The following is a 24825-nucleotide window of genomic DNA, read 5'->3' on the forward strand; positions in this document are numbered from 1 at the left end:
TGGGTTTCTAAAGTGTAAAAATGAAAAGTCTGATTTAGCATGCAGGTAAATAAGCAACGTCACGACCTATTTAAACATGCATAGTGTTGTTACTTAAAAAAAAAAGAAAAAAAAAAAAAAGGCCCATTTAGCAAAAGGAGGTTGTTGTTTAAAAAAAATAATGCTTGCCTATTGAATTCTCCATGTTTTGTTGTTTTATTCGCAGTGCTAACACATCAATGTAGTATTACTATAACCTAAACCTGATCATGGTACAACCATAAACAAGCAACTAACAAAAGCATGAATATTATACAAGTTCTTTATTTGCATTTTCTTGAATGGATTTATATGACTATAAAAAGGCAGAACAGGCAAAGAATAACAATCTTCTAAATTAAGATGTCTTATTGTGCCAATCAAGATATAAATATCCCAATATATAAAACACGGCACTTTATTTGGGTTCGCCCTCCATGGGACAGACATCATCCATATAGTCATCTGCAAAGTTGAGCATCTGCTGTAGAGCGGAGAGGAGCAGGACGTCACAGTTGAGCTCCAGCTCCAGCTCCTGACTGTAGTTCTTCACCGGTAACACACAAGACACCGGCACACCCAACCGAGAGCTCACCTCCTCTACCTGCAGTCACAAAACATCTCATTTACATGCATTTAGCAGATGCTTTTATCCAAACTACTTAAAATAGAAGAACATAAGTGATTCATCACAGAGCCAACAATATTCATAGTATGCAATGCCAGATTTATTAGAAAGCTACATTAGGAAACAAGGAAGAGCAGATGAAAAGATCATAGCATAAAAAAAAGAAGATTTTTGTGTGTAAGTGCATTGGTTTATGGTTGTGCAGTGGTTAAATGCTTGCAAAAGTGGTGTGTCTTCAGCTGCTTCGTCAATGTTTGGATGGAGGTTGGCAGCTCATCCCACCAGTGAGGAATAGAGAGAGAGAAGGTTTTGGACAGTGACTTTGGAGAACATGATGTGACAATGTCTCACCTTTGACTTGATGTAGGAAGTGACATAAATGCTTTGAAGATCTTTCTCCACCTCAGGGCATGCTTCATCTACTTTTGTCATCAAAACCATCTGGGGAATGCCTGAAATTATGTAAATAACTATTAGTTAGTCATGGAACATTTGACAGAAGAGCTATGCAACATACATCTAAAAATTTTACTTTACTTACCCAGTGAGTTCACTTTTCGGCGAATGGAAGAAAGTTTTTCCATTATGTTTTTGGACATGAGGGAGATTTTGGTGGCATCTATCATGTACACCACACAGTGGATCTTCTCCTGCAGAGATGCAGGTCTGGAGGCCTTTTGCTCATCAGGTTGAAACGGTGAGATGGGGTTGAACTGAATCAGGATAATTCAATGTATAGTGTACTGAAAAACTTTAAGCTGAATCTTGGACATAAGCATATGTATAAGGCCATATCTACATTAATCTGGAAACATTTAAACACATTTTTCTAGCCCCGTTTTAAAACGCTGTTTTCTTGTTGTAATGCGGACAGTGAAAACGGAGGTATTTGAAAATGATGCAGGTTTAGTCATGTGATGCATATTGTACCAATAGATATTAATGTTTGTGCCAGCTATGTACCATTTACTTTCACGGTGTTGCTAAAGAAATGTTATTCTGTACAATCTTCAGATCACATTCCTGCAAAGATGACAGAAAATGTCAGAAGAATAGCAAATTTTGTTACAGTTACTGTACGTCTGGTCTCTCAGTATCATCTCAGTGAGATTTTACACATGCGCAATAAGAGGATTTGAACATTTTCTGTTTCAGTGTGGAGAAGAATCTTTTGGAAAACCCTTGCGTTTTTAAACAAATGCCATTTTCAAATGTATCCGGATTAATGTAGACATACCATAAGTAGCTTACTTTATAGCGGTCTGGTATGTGACCTTGAAGAATGCTGCTGATGTCCTCAATATCCAGTCCTGCACCAGATTGCTCCTCGAGTCCCATGGTGTCACACAACACAAATGGCAACGGTGTTCCCTCACGACTGTCTTTCACGGTGTATGTGCGAAACTACCAACCAAGAAGAGAATCACATCCAGACCTGAAGTCATCAAGAGACGTTCTGAAGAGAAACAATATAAATCTTGTTGAATCTGTACCTGTGTGGTGAGACTAGTGCCTGCAGATCCTGACATGGCTTTGCTGGTAATGCGGCCCATGAAGATGGAGTTGATGGAGTTGAAGAAACTGGATTTTCCAGCACCTACAGGACCGATCATCAGGATTCGAAATCGGCTGACAGACTGTGTCAGGGGTTTATGATTCCTGATCTTTTCCATGAGCTGAGCTTTTTGACTACAAAAGGAATCACAACTTTAATTTGGCAAATTATTAAAAAAAAAAAAAAAAAAAAGAACATTTAGTGGAAACATACTCAGCTGTCCACAGTACATTCCTCCATGGTTTCTCCATGACCTGAAGGACTGGGAAATATTGAATAAAGATTATTATAGAACATTTCAGCAAGGTTAACAACATTACATACATAAATACAATTATTTCATATGTCAGACTTTACAGGGTTAAGAGAAATACAACTACATGCGTGTAAAAACTACAGTGAGTGATAAACATTTTTCTGACAATTGACTTACGGTGTTTGACTTTGTACACCTCACATTCAATCAGCTCAGTGTTATCCCCATACAGTGTATCAGAATCAAAACTGAATGCATTCCCTCCTTGATGATACACAACTGGTTGGTTGTTGTAGCAAAAGTATAGCTGTTGACCAAAGTTGGGCCCTCCAGCATCATCAAGACGTGCATAATGTCCACGGTTAACTCTGATGCAGAGCGGCACTTCATCTTGAACACTGAACAGGAAAGCCTCTTTATCTGTAATTTGCTGGCAACACTGAGTGTAATCTACACTAGTGTATCCACCAAAGATGTATTCTGTACCATTGTAGGCTACAAGTAAAGTGGGACCCTGATTGTCACATCTCTGGTGGAAGACAGCAGCTTGATATCCATGAACTGAAGCTTTGTAGAGAAGAGTCAGTTCCACGTCCCCCAGCAAGGCACAGAACTGTTCTCTTTGCTCTTCTGCTAAACTAGATGTGAGTGAATCCATGCTGAGCTTTCCCAACGTTTTTTTATTTATCTAACAAAAAGACAAAAAAAACATGTTTTACCTAAGATAATAATATAAAGAAAATATAATTAAAAAAAAAAAAAATCCTATATGTGAACATAAAAGATGAATAAACATTGCATTGTTTTTAGTTTGATACCTAATATACCTATTAACTAATGTCTAGGGAACAAGTCCGTAGATGAAACTTGAGAAGTGCCAAATAATAATAATAATAATAATAATAATTTACGGGATTTTATTTTTGTTTTCATCGCTGTAATGCAATAACCGTTTGTTAAAATGTAAAGCTTTATCTCACACGTTGCTTCCTCGTTTGAAATCGATAACATTACGATGAAATTGTTTGCATGTCTACTTTCAAAATATATCATATTTGCATAGAATATTTAATACCTTTATAATGTCTATATCGTCTGAGAAGCTTACCTTGGTAGCATGAAACGATCAAAAATTCTTTGTACATCACAGACTCCACTCCATTCCTGCAAGTAAAACGTGCGTCGGCGGTTCTACAGCATGTTTGACGCCATTTAAGCACTTTCTTCCCCCACAGCGCGTTCCGTGATTGGGTTTCTGTAAAGTTAGTAAATAAACTATTTAATAAAAATTAACCCTAACCCTAAATAAGCAACTTCATGACCTTAAATTATATCATTCGGTAATTCCAAGTTCTGTTGAAAACAAATTAAATAAAATGTTTTTTTTAATTTTTTATTATTATCTAGAAACTTTAAATTGTATAGGGTGAATTCGGGTAATCTGGGACACCTAAGCTCCAGTGTGTTTATTTCCTGTTCTAACAAAATTTAGTCAACAGGACTTTTACTATAGGTGTGTTCGACTTGAAGCGGCGCTGCGCAGAACGATCAGTGTATGACAGCAAAGTGCCGCGAGAGCGATACGAAAGCATCGGGATCTGTTTGCGCTCTTATGGCTCTCGTGGTACTCAGGGTCGGTTCTAGACCACAGTAACTGGGGGGGCCAGACAGGGGCCACTTGTGCTTTTAGGGGGCACAATTTTAAAATTCATCTTAACCTACTTTAATATTACTCATTCAGTCATTTTTCACCATGTCATGTATCACTGCAATCTCTAGAAGTAATCTATAACAATTTCAACTAAAATTAATGTTTCATCATGTTTCATTTATTTGACAAATAATTTTGTATTGTAGTGTCAGGGGCATCATTTTTGAGAGGGCATTCTTACTTACATTTGTACATCTTCACTTTGAATTCAATCAGCCAGCACACAGTGACTAAACAGCATGTTTTAGCAATGACTCATCTGAAAGCTTCTGATTGGTCATTGCATTCATAAGCTCAACAGAATCGTATGTGATTGGTTATAATGCGCAGTCCTTTAAAAACCTGTGACTCTGGCGAAGCAGCGAAGCAGATTTGAATTTAGCAGCTGGTGATGTTTTTCTTTATTGTTTACAGGACAAACTGCGCATTTCACCCAAAATTGTTTGCTGTGATATGATTCCAAATTTAGCGGGGCCAAGCTTGTTGACAGGGGGGCACTTTTTTGTCAGATACCATCCATCCATAGCGAAAGATGCAGCATGCGGAAGATCGGTGCGCAAATAGTAGCCCAGGGGCGGATGGCATAAAAGGATTAGACTAATCTCAAAATCAAGTCAAATTTTTTCTTTTAGATTTTTCAAATTCGTTTACGTAAAAACTTAGATTAGATGATTAGTTGAATCCAAAATACAAGACTGATTACCCCTTGGTTAACTGCTTTTTGTTCAAACTTCTTCACTGTCATGGAGCTAAGTTTATGCAACTGGCCCCAGGTAGGCCAAAAAAGAAAGAAAGAAAGAAAGAAACGTGAGGAGAAGCCTTGGGATAATACAACCAGAAGTCACAGCTTTCCGACGGGATTATATTTCTCAGAGGACAGTCATTAGGATTCGAAATCGGCTCACAGACTGTGTCAGGGGTTTATGATTCCTGATCTTTTCCATGAGCTGAGCTCTTTGACTACAAAAGGAATCACAAATAAAAAATCTGCAACAATTTCATAAGAACATTTAGTGGAAACATACTCAGCTGTCCACAGAACATTCCTCCATGGTTTCTCCATGACCTGAAGGACTGGGAAATATTGAATAAAGATTATTATAGAACATCATTTCAGCAATGTTAACAACATTACATACATAAATACAATTATTTCATATGTCAGACTTTACAGAGAAACACAACTACATGTGTGTAAAAACTACAGTGAGTGATAAACATTTTTCTGACAATCGACTTGTTTGACTTTGTACACCTCACATTCAATCAGCTCAGTGTTATCCCCATACAGTGTATCAGAATCAAAACTGAATGCATTCCCTCCTTGATGATACACAACTGGTTGGTCGTTGTACCAAAAGTATAGCTGTTGACCAAAGTTGGGCCCTCCAGCATCATCAAGACGTGCATAATGTCCACAGTTAACTCTGATGCAGAGCGGCACTTCATCTTGAACACTGAACAGGAAAGCCTCTTTATCTGTAATTTGCTGGCAACACTGAGTGTAATCTACACTAGTGTATCCACCAAAGATGTATTCTGTACCATTGTACACTGTAAAAAAAAAAAAGAAAAGTTGAGCCAACTTAAAATTTTAAGGCAACCAGCTTCAGCAGATTTTTGAGTTTGCTCAACTTATTTTTGTGTGAGATTCTCAAATTTTTGTTGCGTAAACTTAAAATGACAAGTTGAGAAAACTCAAAAATCTGCTGAAGCTAGTTGCCTTAAAATTTTAAGTTGGCTCAACATTTTATTTTTTTTTACAGTGTAGGCTACAAGTAAAGTGGGACCCCGACGGTCACATCTCTGGTGTAAGACAGAAGCTTGATATCCATGAACTGAAGCTTTGTAGAGAAGAGACAGTTTCACATTCCCCAGCAAGGCACAGAACTGCTTTCTTTTCTCTTCTGTCAAATCAGAAGTGAGTGAATCCATGCTGAGCTTTCCCAACGTTTTTTTATTCATCTAACAAAAAGACATGTTTTACCTAAGATAAGAAAATATAATTTGGGCCTTGTGGAGGCCCCTTTTTAAGAATCCTAAATGGATTATTTATATATGAACATAAAAGATTAATAAACACTGTAATATTGTTTTTAGTTTGATCCCTAATATACCTATTAACTAATGTCTAGTGAACAAGTCCGTAGATGAAACTGAAAAGTGGCAAATAATAATAATAAATTACGGCATTTCATTTTTGTTTTCATCGCTGTAATGCAATAACCGTTTGTTAAAATGTAAAGCCTTATCTCACACGTTGCTTCCTCGTTCGAAATCGATAACATTACGATGAAATTGTTTGCATGTCTACTTTCAAAATATATCATATTTGCATAGAATATTTAATACCTTTATATAGGGATGTGCCGAACGAGGCTTTTGAAGCAGTGAGGCTTTTACAACAAACTGCGTTGATTCTTCGAAGCTTTTTACACAGTGCTCTACTCCGTCATCTGGTGGTCAATAAAAATTCCTACACCAACTGTATCATTTAGATGTTTTGTTAATTGGGATGTCATTGTAAAGTTTAATTGTCTATTTAATAAGCATGTGTCAAAAATGTCCTGTGGTATTCCTGTGGTACTGCAGCAGTAGGCTACTACATAAATTTACCACACAACAAATGAGCAGAGCTAAATATGACAGCACTTTCTGTTGTACAGTAAGAATTTACCATTAGATGTTGTATGTGGTTTTTCTGTTGTTTTTGTGTTGTAATTCCAACACAAGCTAAATATGACAGGATTACCACAGCACTTGTACAGTATCACAAGAATTTACTACAGAAAATACAATGTGTTGTATTTGAATGGTATATGTATTGTTTTTGTGTGATATTTCCAAAACAATGACATCTAGCTGGCAGAAATAATGCAGGTGAGTGCAGTATGTCAAATAAAGTAATGTGATATTTTTAAGGTTACTATCTGAATTAATATATGATAAAAATGCCAAGCTGTAATCAACTGCTAAAGTATTTTACAATATAAACAATTGTCTGATCTCACTTTATCATAATTGAAAATTTTATTAAACTACAAAAATGAATTCCCTAGATAGTACATTCTCACAAAAAAAATCGTTTTATGATTTAAATTGAATTTATGACAAATGTGTTATACTGTAACTGTAACAGCTATAATGTAATGACAACATCAATATTTCTAAGATATGAAATATAGTCCAATATGTATTGTGTGTTACATACTGTGTGTATGTATATGTGTGTCTTCTGCCTGGGTCGCGCCCACGCAGAGGCGGCGCTTGGGGGGTCGGACTGCCCCCACTGCGGAGATATGAGTCTCTGGACTCTCAGGCTCCGTGTGGCCATCGTCCAAGGCGATGAACTCGCCCATCTAGCTCTGCCGCGCTCTTCCTCTGCAGCCTCTTTTGAGCCAAGGAGTAAGGTGCCGCGAGTTACTGACGCGGATCTGTCCGGGTCGGGTGACGAGACCGCGCCGGCTCAGTGCCCACGCGCTCCTCACCCCCCTGCTTCAGGTCCCCTTCCAGTGTGCTTCATGGCCGCTAATCTCCGCCCCTCCTCCAGCGTGCAAGATGTGGTGTCCTTCGGAGCCACGGAGGAGGATGAGGATGATGCCATCTCGGTGGCAGCGTCTGCGAGAGAGGAGTGGTCCAACAGCCCACTGGATTACGCTACGCCCATCAGTGACGCTGGGGACCTCCATCAGAGTGATGTTGAGCTCCTCCGCGTCCTGACCAAGGCAGTTGATGAGCTCGGTCTGGAGTGGGCGCCTCCTACCGAGCCGGCCAGAAGCCGTCTGGACGAGTGGTTCCTCCAGTCGGATCGCGGCCGAAAGGACACCCCGCGGAGGCCCGGCCCCTTTTTCCCGGAGGTGCACGACGAGATAGCGAAGTCGTGGAACGCGCCGCTCACTAGTCGAGTGCACAATCCGGGATCCTCCCTTCTGTCGTCTGTGGACGGCGCTGATCGAGCGGGGTATGTTAAACTCCTCCCTGTGGAGGAAGCCGTCGCTGCCCACCTCTGTCCTGCAGCCGTGGCAAACTGGAGGGTGCGAAACAACGCATCTCTCCCATCTAAACCTTGCCGAGCCACCGCAAACTTCGCTGGCAAGGCTTTTTCAGCGGCGGGCCAGGCAGCTTCAACACTGCATGTGATGGCGATACTTCAGGTGTATCAGGCCAAGCTCCTTCAGTCCCTGGATGAAGGTGGCCCGGACCCTGAAGTCTTCAAAGAGCTCAGACGCGCCACAGATCTGGCCCTCAGAGCGACGAAGGTGACAGCTCGAGCGATCGGCCGCAATATGGGTAATCTTGTGGTGCTGGATCGTCACCTGTGGCTGACTCTGACCGAGTTGAAAGACTCAGAGAAGACGGCTCTTCTGGACGCTCCCGTGAATCCCTCAGGTCTCTTTGGAGCGGCGGTAGAGACGTTCACGGAGCGCTTCGTTGAAGCGCAGAAGCAGTCGAAGGCCATTAGCCACTTCTTACCGAAGCGCGCCGGCGTGAACCCTCCTGCGCGTTCCCGCTTCTCCTCAGCGCAGCGCGCGGGAAGACCGTTCGCCCCTCCTACTGCTGTTCGGCGCGAGCATGAGCCAGAGGTGAGACCAAGACAGCCGTGGCCGAAGCGCCGCCAGGGCTCGAAGGGCCAGAAACCCCGCCCTGACAGAGACGGCAGGCCACCGGCTCCGGGATCAAAGCCGCGTTCCTGATGCTGTCTCTCGGAGGAGGAAAGCTGCACTCAGCGCCGAAGACGAGCCACTCAGAAAGTCTGCTCGCTCCGCTGTGTGTGTTCACCACGCCCCCCTGCCCCCCGCCTCGCCCGCTGTCACAGTTCACAGAAGCGTGGCAGGGACTGCCAGGGGTATCAGAGTGGGTTATGAAATCGAAATCAATAAAGAACGGCTACACGCTTCAGTTCTTTCGCAGACCGCCCCGTTTCAACGGTGTATTAATGTCCACTGTGCGGAAGCAGAATGTCTCAGTTCTGCGAGAGGAAATACACAAACTTCTCGCAAAGCGCGCGGTAGAGGCAGTGCCTCTCACAGACCGCGAGAGCGGCTTCTACAGTCGTTATTTTCTGGTGCCAAAGAAAGACGGCGGACTCCGCCCAATCTTGGACCTGAGGCCGCTGAATCGCGCGCTTTCAAAGCGCTCGTTCAAAATGATTACGCTGAGACAAATCCTCTCACATATCAGACTGGGAGATTGGTTTATCTCAGTGGATTTAAAGGATGCTTATTTTCACATTCAGGTAGCCCCCCGCCACAGGCGCTTCCTGAGATTTGCATTCGAAGGGATAGCGTACCAATTCACGGTCCTGCCCTTCGGCTTATGTCTGGCCCCTTGTACGTTTACGAAATGCATGGATGCTGCTCTCTCTCCTCTGAAGCAGAGCAGAATGTGCATCCTGAACTATCTCGACGACTGGCTAGTGTTAGCCCAATCAGAGAGCGTGCTGCTCAGCGACAAACTCAGACTCCTCGCTCATGTTCAGAGTTTAGGACTGACTGTAAATATGCAAAAGAGCATGCTGATACCGAGCCAGAACATCTCCTTTTTAGGAGTGGAGCTGGACTCAATCAATATGCGAGCGCGTCTGTCGGAGGAGCGCTAACAAAAACTGATCAGTTCTCTCGCAGTCTTCAAATTAGGGCATTCTCCCCCGCTGCTGCAACTGGCGAGAGACCTCCTTCTGTGGGCAGATCGACCTCCTCTCCATCCGGGCAGTACATGTGCCCGGACGCCTGAACTACGGCGCGGATTTACTGTCGAGGGGCGGGATAATCCATGGGGAGTGGAGATTACACCCTCTGACAGTCAATATGATTTGGAGTGTATTCGGCAGGGCGGAGGTGGATCTCTTCGCATCAGCGGAGAACACTCACTGCCCGCTGTTTTATTCACTGACACACTCTCCCCTGGGAGTGGATGCACTAGCTCACAGCTGGCCGAAAGTACGCAAGTATGCCTTTCCTCCAGTGAAACTTCTGCCTCGCGTGCTTTGCAAAATCAGAGAGGAAAAGGAATCTGTTCTGTTAGTGGCACCGAAATGGCCCAATCAGCCGTGGTTCCTAGAACTGGTGGAGATGCTGGTAGCCCCCACCGTGGACTATCTCACTGAAGAGAGACCTCCTCTCTCAAGCACAAGGAACGATTTGGCACCCAAATCCAGAATCATGGAGCCTTCATGTCTGGCCGCTCGACGGAGCTTGTCAGTAACAGACGCACTTCCTCAGCGGGTGTTGAACACTATCTCTGAGGCTAGGGCTCCTTCCACGAGACGTCTTTATGCACATAAATGGAGAGTTTTTTCAAGTTGGTGCGTATCGCGGGGCGAAGACCCAATCAGCTGTCCAATACCAATAATCCTTGCCTTCCTTCAAGAACGATTTGATAGAGGTCGTATGCCATCCACATTGAAAGAGTATGTGGCCGCTATAACAGCCTTTCATGCGCACGTCGAAAATCGCCCTATCGGCAGAAATGACCTGATCATACAATTTTTAAAAGGAGCAAGAAGGCTGAACCCTCCTCGCCCTTCTACTCTACCCACTTGGGACTTGGCGCTTGTGCTTGACGCTCTCACGGGACCCCCATTCGAGCCCATACAATCAGCGAGTTTGCGAGCGCTCTCTCTCAAGACAGCGCTCCTGCTTGCGCTGGTCTCTGTTAAGCGAGTTGGAGACCTGCAGGCGCTTTCAACTGACGACTCATGTACTGAATTCGGACCAGGTGATTGCAGACTCACCTTGAAGCCTAGAAAAGGTTATGTGCCTAAAGTGCTTTCGACTCCATTTAAAGCGCAGGTCATAACACTATCTGCTTTCCGCCCCGAAACACCGGCCGGGACGGAGCCGCTTAATACACTCCTGCTGTGCCCTGTACGCGCGGTGCGTACTTATATCGAGCGCTCTAGACAGTTCAGACTCTCGGAGCAGCTATTTGTATGTTTTGGTGGACGTACAAAAGGATTGCCTGTGTCCAAGCAAAGGCTGTCACACTGGATCGTCGACGCAATTGCTTTGGCTTACAGCTCTAAGGGCGTGGAATGTCCTATAGGGGTTCGGGCGCACTCGACACGCGGACTCGCGTTCTCCTGGAGTTTCAATGTCGTCATCGGACTGGTTGAATTATACAGGATTTCTGGGAGACGTGCGTGTTGCGTTCTTTAACGTTCCACCTGGAAACAAAGATGCTGTGACGCCGAACTCCTCACGAAAGAAGAAAGCCATCATGTTTACAACTGTGATGACGAGTTCTTATCAGGATCAACTAACCGCTGGATTTTTAAAAGTATGTGAAATAGCATGGCAATAGTTCATGGCATAGAATCTGTAAAATACGTCAGAGAGTTTTACACACCGGTCTGTTATTGTGGTGACATTTCCACACCCCGAAACGTGACACTGAATGAAATGAACTGTGATTGGTTGTTTGACATGTCGGTCTTTCCTTAATGTGGACACAAGATCCCTGAGAGAGGCTGCTCACAACAAATGATCAAATGAGCGAAAGCTTAATTGTGAGATGTTAATGTTTGAATACTGTGAATTTGCATTTTCATGCTTTGTTTAATTGTGCCTTATATTGTTTTATTGTGTCATATACCCTACTTTGTAGTGTACACAGATGATGTTGTTACACATGTTGAATAAATGTTGAAACGTAATATGGCAGATGTAGTATGGTGTGTCACATTTTTGTATTTGTAACATTTTTAAGATTATGACAAGTATGCTAGTAATACCACAGGTTTATGACAGAAAAACTATGGTTTTCTTGCAGTAATATCATAGCAAATTAAGTGTTACTATAAAAAACCTTGCAAAATTATTACAGGAATACCACAAAAATATAACAAAAGGACCACAGGACTATTACAGGAAAGCCAGCAGTAATATCACAGGTTTATGACAGAAAAAATATGGTTTTCTTGCAGGAATATCATAGCAAATTAAGTGTTACCATAAAAAACCCTGCAAAATTATTACAGGAATACCACAAAAATATAACAAAAGGACCACAGGACTATTACAGGAAAGCCAGCAGTAATATCACAGGTTTATGACAGAAAAAATATGGTTTTCTTGCAGGAATATCATAGCAAATTAAGTGTTACCATAAAAAACCCTGCAAAATTATTACAGGAATACCACAAAAATATAACAAAAGGACCACAGGACTATTACAGGAAAGCCAGGTATTACTGCAGAAATATGACAGTAGTACCACAGGAATATCACAGATATATTACATACAGTACAACAAGAATGCTGTGGTAAAGCGTCCCAAAAAACAACACAATACCACATAATTACCACACAATTTTTGTGTAGTACTTTTAATGTTTTACCACATGTAATACCACAGGTAATTTTTGTAAGGGTCATTAGCAAGGCGGCATGTGTGTGTGTGCGCGCATTTTTGGGAACAGTGGTTGAGCCTGCAAGGTGTTTTAATTTTCATTCAATCAACAGACATTCACATATCATTGTTTTTAATAGTAGTACTATAATTAACAACTATACACAAGTAAAAACACTACATACATATAGGCATGCTGAGTGATATAACTATAACATTGCACTAAATGGATCGCGGGTATAGGACAGTGCAATCGACGCGCTTTGTATTTGAGCCTAGAGTCTCCCTAGAGCCTAGGGCCCGAGTCTGTCATGCTTTGTCCTCTATATACGGGGTATTAGGTAAGGCATTGCTGCCACATACATTGTTTTTTTCCTACTGGGTCCTAATGACCGGATGTTATGTGGTTTTTTAATAATGACATATGCCATAAAAAATATTTTTTCCCCCATTGTAGAAGATATTAGGCTGTATGGTTACATTATGCACTGCTGGTGTCGCCACAGTCCTGAGATAAATGAGGATCTGCACGCTGCTGAAGTTACTAAAGGAGGAATAATAGAAATACACTGTCTTAAATATTATTGTTTTTATTGTAGCAATATTGTAGTTATTAGGTTTATTACGATTAGTCTACAATATAATGCTATCCAAGAATTGATGACTGTATCGGAAAGTAAAGTAACTTTATGAAAGCATTAAGGCACTATTTTCAAGAGGTGAAATTGCTATATAATATATAGCATGTCTGAAATAAGACTCATGACAATAAAATTAACTGAGTAGAGTCTGATAGAACAAACAAAACTTTAAAAACAACCTTTAAAGGTTTAGAAACATTTACTAATCGTTAGTACACCTTTATGAGCAGTCATTTTGATGGCAAAAAGTTTCCCAAATGACCGGAATTCACCGTATTTTCACATCTTTACAAATCATGTATTAATCATTTGTTCATGTTTTTGCAGTACCCAATCTAAAGTTGAGACTATTCATCATTTGTACATGTTTATAAACACTTACAAATTTTTTAGTATCTTTATTGGCACTGGACTTTTAGCTACTGTAACTATGTTTGTGTAAAGGGTGGTTAGTTAAGTTTAGCTAAATGCTTGGTAAAGCCATAACACATAGTAATTTGGGTGCAAAACATGTTTTTATTACCTCAACACTTATATTAGTATACCATACTGTAAAAACGAAAGGTGCCTCAAATATCCTTTGAGTACTCGAGGAACTTCAAAATGTAATTTAAGTGCCTCAAAGCTCTTTTTTTCATAATAGGGTTCCTGGAGGAACCATTTCAGTCTTTGCAGTTCTTGCAAGAACTTATGGGATCCTTGAAGCACTTTGTTTCCAGTTCTGAGGTTCTGGAGTCACCCTTTCATTACACTGAGACCTCAAAGTGCTCTGGAGGTTCCTGGAGGAACTCAAATTTTTTAAAAGGGTTTTTGTAAGATCTGTTAACATTGAAATGGTTCCTGGAAGCTCTGAGTTGTATAAGCCAGCATCTGGAGGAACCCAGAGATTCATGTGACAGAAATGAAATGACTGATTATTATTATTGTTGTTATTATTATTATTATTTACTTTTTTGGAATGGTATGGAACGTAATCACTTTTGTGGCACTTGGCATGTGAAAACAAAAAACGGGCATGATTAGAAAAGACTAAATACTTGCTGACGAACCTACCAACATGATTTCACCTTATAAGTGCCTTTGTTCTATTCAACATTATACAGAAAAGCTGTTAAACGTACAGCAAAGTGTACTATTTTTCTGCTGCTATTTGTTGGGTATTCAAGAGGAGATCATCAAGCTACCTGCAGCTGTCTTGAGGCTTATCAATTTCTTAATTTCCTGTGTGAATTTTCCCAATACGTGACCTCCATTTAGAACAAGAAAGAATGTTATCATTGACTGCAATGTACATTCAATTTGCTCATTTGAATTGTACTATTTTTGAGGTATGATTGTTTTAAAGTTCTAAGATATTTGAGTCACATTTATTTGTTTATGGTTTTGTCAGTGTAAGTTTTATTTTTATTTATAACAATATTAACACTGGTGTTCCCATGAATTTGATTGTGATGTGCAGTATTGATTATTTATTTGAAACTTCTATGGATATTGTTGTTGTTAATCAATAAACAATGTTTGATATGTATTCATTTTAGTTTTTCTGTTTGTTTATTAAAATAATTAAATGTCAATAGCAGGAACAATAAACTAGAGGGAGGGAGAGGGGAACAAATATTAGAGAAATGAAATTGAGAAAGGGTGCCTCGAAGCACCAAGGTGGTTCCTGACCATTCTTAATAAAAGGGTTCCTCCAGGAACCGTTAAAAGTTCCTCAGAGAACCACCCCTTTTTAAAGGGTGCCTAGAGGCTCTACAGAGGGTTCCGCCACAGTGGCAAAGTGAAGAACCCCAAAAGGTGCCTCCAGGAACCTTTAGTTTTTACAGTGTAGTGTAGTGTGTATCATTAAACAGAATATTCCTTGAATCACATGCATCAACAGGAGGGTAAAAAAATTCTCAAGAAAATACATTTATCATAGCAATGAAATAAACAGATTGAATCGTGTTCCCTTATCAAATTGACCCCTGTACACTGCTGACCCCTTACCCAACCGTAACCACGAAACCTGTCCCTAACTTTACCCGTATCACACTTCAACAGCAGCAAAAGTGTTGTACATTAACAAAAGCTTTTAATCATTGAATAACATCTGTCACACATTGGAGGGAGAGGCACACAAGGGTAAGTCAGGTAAGAGGTTCTTTATTAACCAAATTGAAGGCAACATCAAAAGGTAAGTGCAATAACTCCGAGTTCAACGAAGCGCAATAAACTGAGGAATTAAGCATCCTTATCTTTCCCTCTTAGTGGAATCAACTGGAGGAAGACGTCCACAGAGCCACAGCGCTCCAGCATGTAAGTGTCCAGACAGATAAAGAGCTTGTAACCTCAAGACCAGACAATGAGGGTATGGATTGAGTGAAGTCTTATAGGGAGCTTGATTAGTGGCAACAGGTGAGGAGGATTCCCTGATGACAGTCAGGTGTGAGTGATTACAGATGGAGTGCAGGTGAGTGACCAGAAGGATGCTGGGAAATGTAGTGCGGTTCAACTGGTGACTGTGACAATCTGTTAAAATCCTTTGTAGATTTTCGAGATGTGCATGATCATATGAATTAGAAGTTTAATAATATTTATAAGCATTTTAATTTACATGAAATGTTAATTATTAGGTAACGTTTAATACAGTTATTAGTAAACATTAACAAGCACATTATTTTACATTTCTTGATATGTGAATATATATTAACTAATGATCTGTTAAGCATTACATAATATTTGTTAATTAATTATTAATTAAAGGTATTATAAAGTGTTATCCGGTGAATGAAAAACAGTGATTAACCTACCTTACAATTGTGGCATCCACAATATCGAGGTCCGGGTTTAACGTTGACAAAATAAGAGGACAACTGTCCTTAAAATTTATCCTGCACTGTACAAGAATTCTACAGGTGCATCTCAATAAATTAGAATGTCATGGAAAAGTTCATTTATTTCAGTAATTCAACTCAAATTGTGAAACTCGTGTATTAAATAAATTCAATGCACACGGACTGAAGTAGTTTAAGTCGTTGGTTCTTTTAATTGTGATGATTTTGGCTCACATTTAACAAAAACCCAACAAATTAGAATATGGTGACATGCCAATCAGCTCAAAACACCTGCAAAGTTTTCCTGAGTCTTCAAAATGGTCTCTGTTTGGTTCACTAGGCTACACAATCACGGGGAAGACTGCTGATCTGACAGTTGTCCAGAAGACAATCATTGACACCCTTCACAAGGAGGGTAAGCCACAAACATTCATTGCCAAAGAAGCTGGCTGTTCACAGAGTGCTGTATCCAAGCATGTTAACAGAAAGTTGAGTGGAAGGAAAAAGTGTGGAAGAAAAAGATGCACAACCAACCGAGATAACAGCAGTCTTATGAGGATTGTCAAGCAAAATCGATTCAAGAATTTGGGTGAACTTCACAAGGAATGGACTGAGGCTGGGGTCAAAGCATCAAGAGCCACCACACGTAGTTGTCGTATTCCCTACCTGGTCTCATGGCATTTACGTACCTGGGTGCACTTTTTAGAGTGACATGAAATACGTACCAATAAGTACATATCACTGCAGTTTCCAAAATAAATGAACACTTTCACACAAATTTACAGAGTTGCGATTAATAAAGCGTAATTTTCGCACAATTACTTGAAGAATATCATGCTATGACTTCAAAACAATATTAATATGCTGGGAGATTTGAAAACTTATGCTTTTGAACGTTAGCATCGCACACATCCAGCACACATGGGTTTTCATAAGTTTGTTCGGTAGCTCACGGAGTACGGAGACGGACTTAGGAGACGAGAAACACTGGTTTGAATCCTGTGTAACTACGGTTCAACAAAGCAGTTAAAATCTGCTAATACGTTGCAGATTTTAATGGCACAGTTGCATCAGCTAATACGTTTTTATATCAGTTTTGCATTTGTTAACACTATCGGGTAGGTTTAGGGCTGGATTTGGTGTAGGGCATATTTCCAACACAATAGAGCATTAACCTCTAGCGACAGTCCCCGGATACTTGAATTCTGAACCGCCGCAATACATATCTGAAGCAACGTGATAAAAAAACAGCAATACGTACCAATATCTACGTAATAAAAACGTGCCAGGGTTCACATATTGAACCTGTGTTTTAGCGCCACTCAGTGGACATTTCTATTTGAAACTGCGGCGAAACGTGCAGCAAGGTACGTAAAACGGTGTCGCGCAAAAAGTGCGCAGAGGTACATATTTTTATGAGACCAGGTTGCGTATTCCTCTTGTTAAGCCACTCCTGAACCACAGACCATGTCAGAGGCGTCTTACCTGGGCTAAGGAGAAGAAGAAGAACTGGACTATTGCCCAGTGGTCCAAAGTCCTCTTTTCAGATGAGAGCAAGTTTTGTATTTCATTTGGAAACCAAGGTCCTAGAGTCTGGAGGAAGGGTGGAGAAGCTCATAGCCCAAGTTGCTTGAAGTCCAGTGTTAAATTTCCACAGTCTGTGATGATTTGGGGTGTAATGTCATCTGCTGGTGTTGGTCCATTGTGTTTTTTGAAAACCAAAGTCACTGCACCCGTTTACCAAGAAATTTTGGAGCACTTCATGCTTCCTTCTGCTGACCAGCTTTTTGAAGATGCTGATTTCATTTTCCAGCAGGATTTGGCACCTTCCCACACTGACAAAAGCACCAAAAGTTGGTTAAATGACCATGGTGTTGGTGTACTAGACTGGCCAGCAAACTCACCAGACCTGAACCCCAGAGAGAATCTATGGGGTATTGTCAAGAGGAAAATGAGAAACAAGAGACCAAAAAATGCAGATGAGCTGAAGGCCACTGTCAAAGAAACCTGGGCTTCCATACCACCTCAGTAGTGCCACAAACTGATCACCTCCATGCCACGCCGAATTGAGGCAGTAATTAAAGCAAAAGGAGCCCCTACCATGTACTGAGTACATATACAGTAAATGAACATACTTTCCAGAAGGCCAACAATTCACTGAAAATGTTTTTTTTATTGGTCTTATGAAGTATTCTAATTTGTTGAGATAGTGAATTGGTGGGTTTTTGTTAAATGTGAGCCAAAATCATCACAATTAAAAGAACCAAAGACTTAAACTACTTTAGTCTGTGTGCACTGAATTTATTTAATAAATGAGTTTCACAATTTGAGTTGAATTACTGAAATAAATGAACTTTTCCACGACATTCTAATTTATTGAGATGCACCTGTATCAGCCATGGTGGTCATCTAGGTGCTATATGGTGCTACAGAGGTAAAGTTAGACAGCAGCTAAAATGAACTTACATCATGTAAACATCACGTAAATTGTACCACACCACTGATCTATAATAGAGAGTTTACAGACCCATTTCTTTAATGAACCTTAACCACATACAATTAAAAATATGTCATTTAAACGACATAATATCCCGTCATTATGACTGAGTGGAAAAAAAACAATATGTATGTGGCAGCAATGCCTTACCATAACACCCCATATATAGCGGACAAAGCATGACAGATCGGGTCCTATGAAGTGCGCACACGCTTTCGACGTGCCATTCTGAGAACACTACGGAGAGAGCACGTTCTTTTCCTGTGTGGATACTTCAAAAGAGGTTTGCACTGCCTGTTTGGTTTACCTGTTTACACATTCATAATGTGCGTTTTGTCCGACTCAAAACGCACGTATTCGACGCCCATTTCTGTTATAATAAACTCAGTCAAAAAGGCGCGTTTTCGGTGACCCCAAAGCGCAGGCTAAGAAGGCACGTTTTCGTGGCTAATCACATGTCGAGGATGCGCGTTTTGCTGTCAAATCGCACGCTTTTGACTGTCAGTGTGCAATCAGACGCCTGAGCAGGATTATGAATAGTCTGGCTTGCCATAGTCAACGAGAGTTTCCGCTTGCAGTCGGGGCGGAGTTGAAAACGGACACTTCAAGCCGGACACTTTCTGCTCCCGTTAGTGACGCTCACGCGGTGTTTGCATACTCCATCACAGATGAAGTGAATAAAATGCAATATTTGTCAAATACACAGACATTTCAGAAACGTTTTCATGAGCAACAGAAACACTTTTTATATACTGCTTAATACGGCGCCATTTGTTCAAGAATAAAGTTCAAGGTAAATATACTTTTTAATCAGTGTTTTATGATAAACGTGACTCAATATAACATTGCGACTACAGTAAAAAAAAAAGAAGCTTTTACTGTTCTAAAAACACAGATTTGTGAGCAGTATTGGATTTGAAGATGTTAGAAACACTTTGAAACGCGGTACTTTGATGCCACAGGTGACAGTGACGTGGCTTCGGCCTCGGTTCAAGTCTGACTAAATTTCTAACCGGCATGCACTGCTTCAAGTCAGCCGCCGATCGGTCTGCGCAGTGCTGCATGAAGTCGAACGCACCTAAAGTTACAAATGTGAAATAAGTAATTATTTCTGTAATATAGCCTATATGTTGACTCTGTAGCTTACTGTTCACAGCAGCTTTCTATGTGAAAGAATTAATTATTCACGTCATTATACTCGCTAGAGATCACATTTATCCCATAGCCTACTAGTCAGACAGCAATAGTACTACATACAATATAAATAATATTAACTACATTATTCAATGTTTTTTTTATTATTTCAGCTTATTCTGTGGGTCTCTGTAAAGTATAAAAATAAATGTAAAAGCAACATCATGACAGATTTACATATATGACTTTGTTCCAAAGTATGTATTTATTTTATTTTATTTAGGCTATTTATATATTTATTATATTTTATTTAGGCTATTTAATTAGGATTTTTTTTATTTCATTAAATAGATTTTTAAATATAGAAATAATACAAGTAATTTAGTCTTAGAAATGTGTATATTTAATTGTTACATTTTATTTTAATCAAAATAAACTTTTGAGCTTTCAAACTTTCAAAATGAAAATTCCATATTTGCATTTTATGACTATAAAAGAACTACAACATGCAAACAGAACAGAATAAAATATTCTAAAATGTCTTATTGTGCTGATCAAGCTCCCGATCTATAATACATAGCATTCTATTTGGGTTTGTCCTCCATTTGACCAGCATCATCCAGATAGTCGTCTGCAAAGTTGAGCATCTGCTGTAGAGCGGTGAGCAGCAGGACGTCACAGTTGAGATCCAGCTCCAGCTCCTGACTGTAGTTCTTCACCGGTAACACACAAGACACCGGCACACCCAACCGAGAGCTCACCTCCTGAACCTGCAGACACAAAACAACATATCTCATTTACATATTAAAACATCTAATTTACATTATGCATGGAGTGGTTAAGTGCTTGCAGAAATGGTGTTTTCTACTTCATGAAAGTTGTGATGCTCTCAGTTTGGATGGCGGTTGACAGCTCATTCCACCAGTGAGGAACAGAGAGAGAATGAAGAATAGGAGTTAATTCCAGGGCACAGTTTTTCAAGACCTGAACAGGAATTCCATCCGGCCCAGGAGCCTTATTCAGCTTGCATTTAATGAGTTGGAAATAGACATCCTGCTTAGTTAAGAGGGACTCATAATCCAACTCTTGTGAAGGCATGGAATCAAAGGCTGTCACACTCTGCTGAAAAATCAGAGGTGTCAAAACGGGCATAAAAATTATTAAGATTGATAGCAAAGGTGATAGGATCTGAAACACAAATAGGTTGTTTAATAGATTGTCCAGTAAGAGTCCTGACACAAGCCTGTTTAGTGTTCATATTTGCAAAATCCTACTCCAGTTTATTTTTAGAATGCTTTTTAGCCTTATATATTTCACTTTTAATATCCCGGTTTATAATTTTGAGACCAGCAAAATCCTTCTGCCTGAAGGCAAGTTGTTTCTTATGAAAAAGATGTTTTATCTGTGGATGGATCCATGGTTTTGAATTTGGATAGGTTTTAATAGTCTTTACCGGTATCAGGGTGTCTATACAAAATTTTATATAATCACTGATAACTAAATTCTGTTCATCAAGCTCTCCCTCAAAAACTTCCCAGTCTGTACACGCCAGCAGCTTTGTAGGCGTGCAATAGCCTCCTCCGACCATTGTGGGGCGCTGTGTATCATAGGTTTGCGTTGTTTCAACCGTTGCTTGTAAACAGGAAGTAAATGAATAACATTATGATCCGCAAGTCCCAGCGGTGGTAGAGCTCTGGCTTTATATACTTCTTGGATATTACTGTAGCACAAATCAATCGTTTTATTGAATCTTGTTGGTACATCTGCATACTGTTTAAAGGCTGGCAGTCACCAAGAAGTAATACTGGAGCATCCGGATACTTGCTGAGCATAGCCTGTGTGTTATGTGCTAACTAATCAGCCGCTGCTTTAACGTTGGCGCTCGGTGGAACATACACACAACTAATGTGTAACTCATGTATTTAGATGTTAGTACACCACCGCTAGTTGATATACATACACACCCCACCCCGCCGCACTTTCCCCGAGTTACTGGTTCTGTCTGCTCGAAGGATCTCAAAGCCGTCCAGGGCAACCTCCGTATCCGGGACAGACTCTTCCAGCCAGGACTCATCCCCTCCACGCCTACCTCTCTCTTTAAGCCAGGTGTTAATGTTATGTCAGGCGGGATGAGAATAGATGGGTTCAGTTGACAATAAATAGAACCAAGAAGGAACAAAAGTCTATCCCGGGAGTAAGTGAGTCCATGCCCCTCACCGACATCATTTCACGAGTTCACACTTACATATATTAGCACGAGTAACGTAATGCGTATTTGGCGAGTATGGTAATACGTTGTTGGCCTGCTGTCCTGGGGAAGGGCTCAGAGCGCGGGAATTGCCCGAACCCAGAGTAACGCATGCGCCGAGTCTAGCAGCAGTAAATTAAACAGCAGTACATTTCAAAAGAACAGACTAATAAATGTATATAATGTATTGCACAGCAGTGCTTCTCAACTGCAGTCCTGGGGACCCCCTCTGTACATTTTGTATGTCTCCCTTATTTAACGCACATGATTCAGATCATCAGCTCATTAGGAGAGAGATCCATGAAATGAACTTAGTGTGTCAGATATGAGACACATACAAAGTGTGAAGAGCAGTGTGTCCCGAGGTCTGGAGTTGAGAACCACTGCTGTACACAAACACAGTAAGTGATAAACATTGTTTTCTGATAGTTGACTTACTCTGTTCCACTTTGTACACCTCACATTCACTCAGATGAGTGTCATCCCCATACAGAGTGTCAGGACTGAAATTAAAATATATCGTCTCTCCTTGATCATACACAACTGGTTGGTTGTTGTAGCAAAAGTACAGCTGTTGACCAAAGTTGGGCCCTCCAGCGTCATCATAACGTGCATAATGTCCACTGTTACCGTTGATGCGAACAGGGGCTTTTCCATGAATGCTGAACAGGAAAGCTTCTTTATCAGTAATATACTGCTTGCTTTGAGCATAATCTACACTAGTGTATCCACCAAAGATGTAGCCTGAATGGTTGTAGGCTACAAGTAAAGTGGGACCTTGACGGTCACATCTCTGGTGGAAGGCAGAAGCTTTGTATCCATGAACTGAAGCTTTGTAGAGAAGAGACAGTTTCACATTCCCCAGCAGGCCACAGAGCTGCTTTCTTTGATTTTCTGTTAAATTAGAAGTGAGAGGAGCCACGCTGAGGTTTTCCAGCCTTTTTTTCATCTATAAGCCAAGACAAAAAGACATACAAATATAAATTACGTTAAATTGTGACATATTGTCAAGTATGGTGACCCATACTTGAAATTGGTGCTCTGCATTTAACCCATCCAAGTACACGTACACACGCACACAGCCATTGCTCCAGCACCCGGGGAGCAATTAGGGGTTCAGTGCCTTGCTCAAGGGCACCTTAGTCATGGTATCAAAGGTGGAGAGAGTGCTGTTTATTCACAATCCCCACCGGTGCAAGAATTGAACCGGCAACCTTCAGGTTACAAGCCCAACTCCCTAACCATTAGGCCACAACTACCCCTAAATGAAAGATCTTTTAGGTATGCAGAAAAAAATATATACCAAATTCATTTACTTTGTTGTTACTTTTTATCGATTCTTATTTAGTTGGTATTATGTTATAGTTCTTGCTAGTTGTGGTTTCATTTTTTTTTTTTACACTCGTAGAAGTAATCACACTTTACTTTGACTACTTTCACTTTTTTACATCAGCAGTGAACAACACTTTAATTAATGCACATAATGTATTTTTAACATTGTAATATTTTGACGTTAACATTATTTTCTAACGTGGCAGATGGGGTGGAGGCAGAGTCCTGCACGCGGGCGGGTACCCGACGGGTGAACCGCAAAAATTGACGTAACGGGTGGAATAATATTGACTTTGTGATTTGCAAACACTGAGCACTGTAGCCAATCGACAGCTGTATTGACATTGATTGACAGCTGTAGGTCTAGTGATTACATTAAAGGGAGCGCTCTTTGCTCGCTTTTCTGTAGTTAATCGATTCACAGTTTGAATAAAAGCTTTAGTCCGCAATAGTTTTATATTGTTTACACGTTGAATGGTGCTTTCTCTCTCTGTTAACTTGTTGGGCTGCGTGTGTTAAATGTTATTATTAAATTTATTATTATTTATTATTAAAATATTAACGCATTAACTCAGAATTACTATTTGATCTATAGAAACACTTTCACTTATAAATTGCTAGAAAATGTTTACAAAGAAACAGCTAGCATTGAAATAAATGTGAAATTTTGAAGTAGAAAGAAAATAGTATTTTCTTGTGAAATGTCCAGTAATCTTTGTTTTATTTAAAACTTTGATTTTTATTTTTTTAGATACAGTGTATAATGGAAGAATTAACAGCTGAATTAAAAATAAAAAGGGATCTTTGGTTAAAATTATGTATCCTACACTTAAAAGGTAGCAACACTTTACAATAAGGCTTGTATATAGTTCGCTTAAACTAACAATGAACTTACACAACATTTAGGGCTAAGCATTGGTTGATGTACATTTGTATAGGCTACCTTTAACATTAAAAGATGGATACGTTAAAATGATTCATTATTGGCGAAGGTAGCCAATGCGTTAATTAACGTGAATATTGAAGTGACACTCTTGTCTTTTTTACTATTAAAGAACACAAATGGCAAGCCACACTTCGACAGAAACGATCCGTTTAGCTGGAAATGAAACTGAAACCAGTGGCGCGTGCAGCATGAAAAGGATAAATGGAATAAGCACGAGATTTTGTGTTTTTGTTTTGTTTGCTTTTTTTTTTTTATTATTTACTGTAATGCAATAATGTTTGTAAAAGATCTGGCTATTATTAGATATTATCGTGTGAAATCGATAGAATTACAGTAAAGTTTTTGCATTGTCTACTTTCAAAATACATAGAATAATAAATATCTTTATGATTTCTATATCAGCTTACCTTTGTAGCAGTAGGCTATCTTTGTGCACGAAACTATGAAACAGCTACTCTTCGTACACCTCAGAAGGACGTGAATTCGATGCTGTCTACCAAGAAAACGTTATGTTTAGGGTAGCGTGGGGAAACCTGCCCCTTAAGCACTTAAACGTTTTCTGTGAAACAAAACTTAGATGTGTCTCTATAATAATTAGCCTATCCTAGTTTTTTTTTTTTTTTTTTTTTGGTGGGCAGCGGCGGACTGGCCATCTGGACGTTCTGGAGAAGCCCATTCGACGGCGGTCAGCCTG

The 24825-nt window shown here is 40.2% G+C and overlaps 1 protein-coding gene across 4 annotated transcripts; it reads right to left on the minus strand.

Annotated features, from left to right (window-relative positions):
- Window positions 1-144: 144 nt before the first annotated feature.
- Window positions 145-24797, minus strand: LOC131530742 (interferon-induced protein 44-like). 4 transcript variants are annotated; one of them, XM_058761180.1, is made up of 9 exons: window positions 6521-6590; window positions 5194-5242; window positions 3566-3712; window positions 2415-2463; window positions 2140-2335; window positions 1898-2050; window positions 1188-1359; window positions 998-1098; window positions 163-622 (listed from the first exon to the last, which is right to left on the minus strand). In XM_058761180.1, exons 2-9 carry the CDS (start codon window positions 5210-5212, stop codon window positions 437-439), a joined length of 1023 nt encoding a protein of 340 aa, XP_058617163.1. In that variant the 5' UTR covers window positions 5213-5242; window positions 6521-6590; the 3' UTR covers window positions 163-436. The 4 variants fall into 4 exon arrangements, with proteins under 4 accessions (XP_058617165.1, XP_058617163.1, XP_058617164.1 ...); XM_058761182.1 differs by lacking the exons at window positions 2415-2463; window positions 3566-3712; window positions 6521-6590 and adding exons at window positions 22292-22802; window positions 24539-24797 and having other exon boundaries at window positions 145-622; XM_058761179.1 differs by lacking the exons at window positions 5194-5242; window positions 6521-6590 and adding an exon at window positions 2635-3145 and having other exon boundaries at window positions 172-622; window positions 3566-3767.
- Window positions 24798-24825: the final 28 nt, after the last annotated feature.

The sequence above is a fragment of the Onychostoma macrolepis genome, chromosome 22 (assembly GCF_012432095.1).
Source record: "Onychostoma macrolepis isolate SWU-2019 chromosome 22, ASM1243209v1, whole genome shotgun sequence".
NCBI lineage: Eukaryota > Metazoa > Chordata > Actinopteri > Cypriniformes > Cyprinidae > Onychostoma > Onychostoma macrolepis.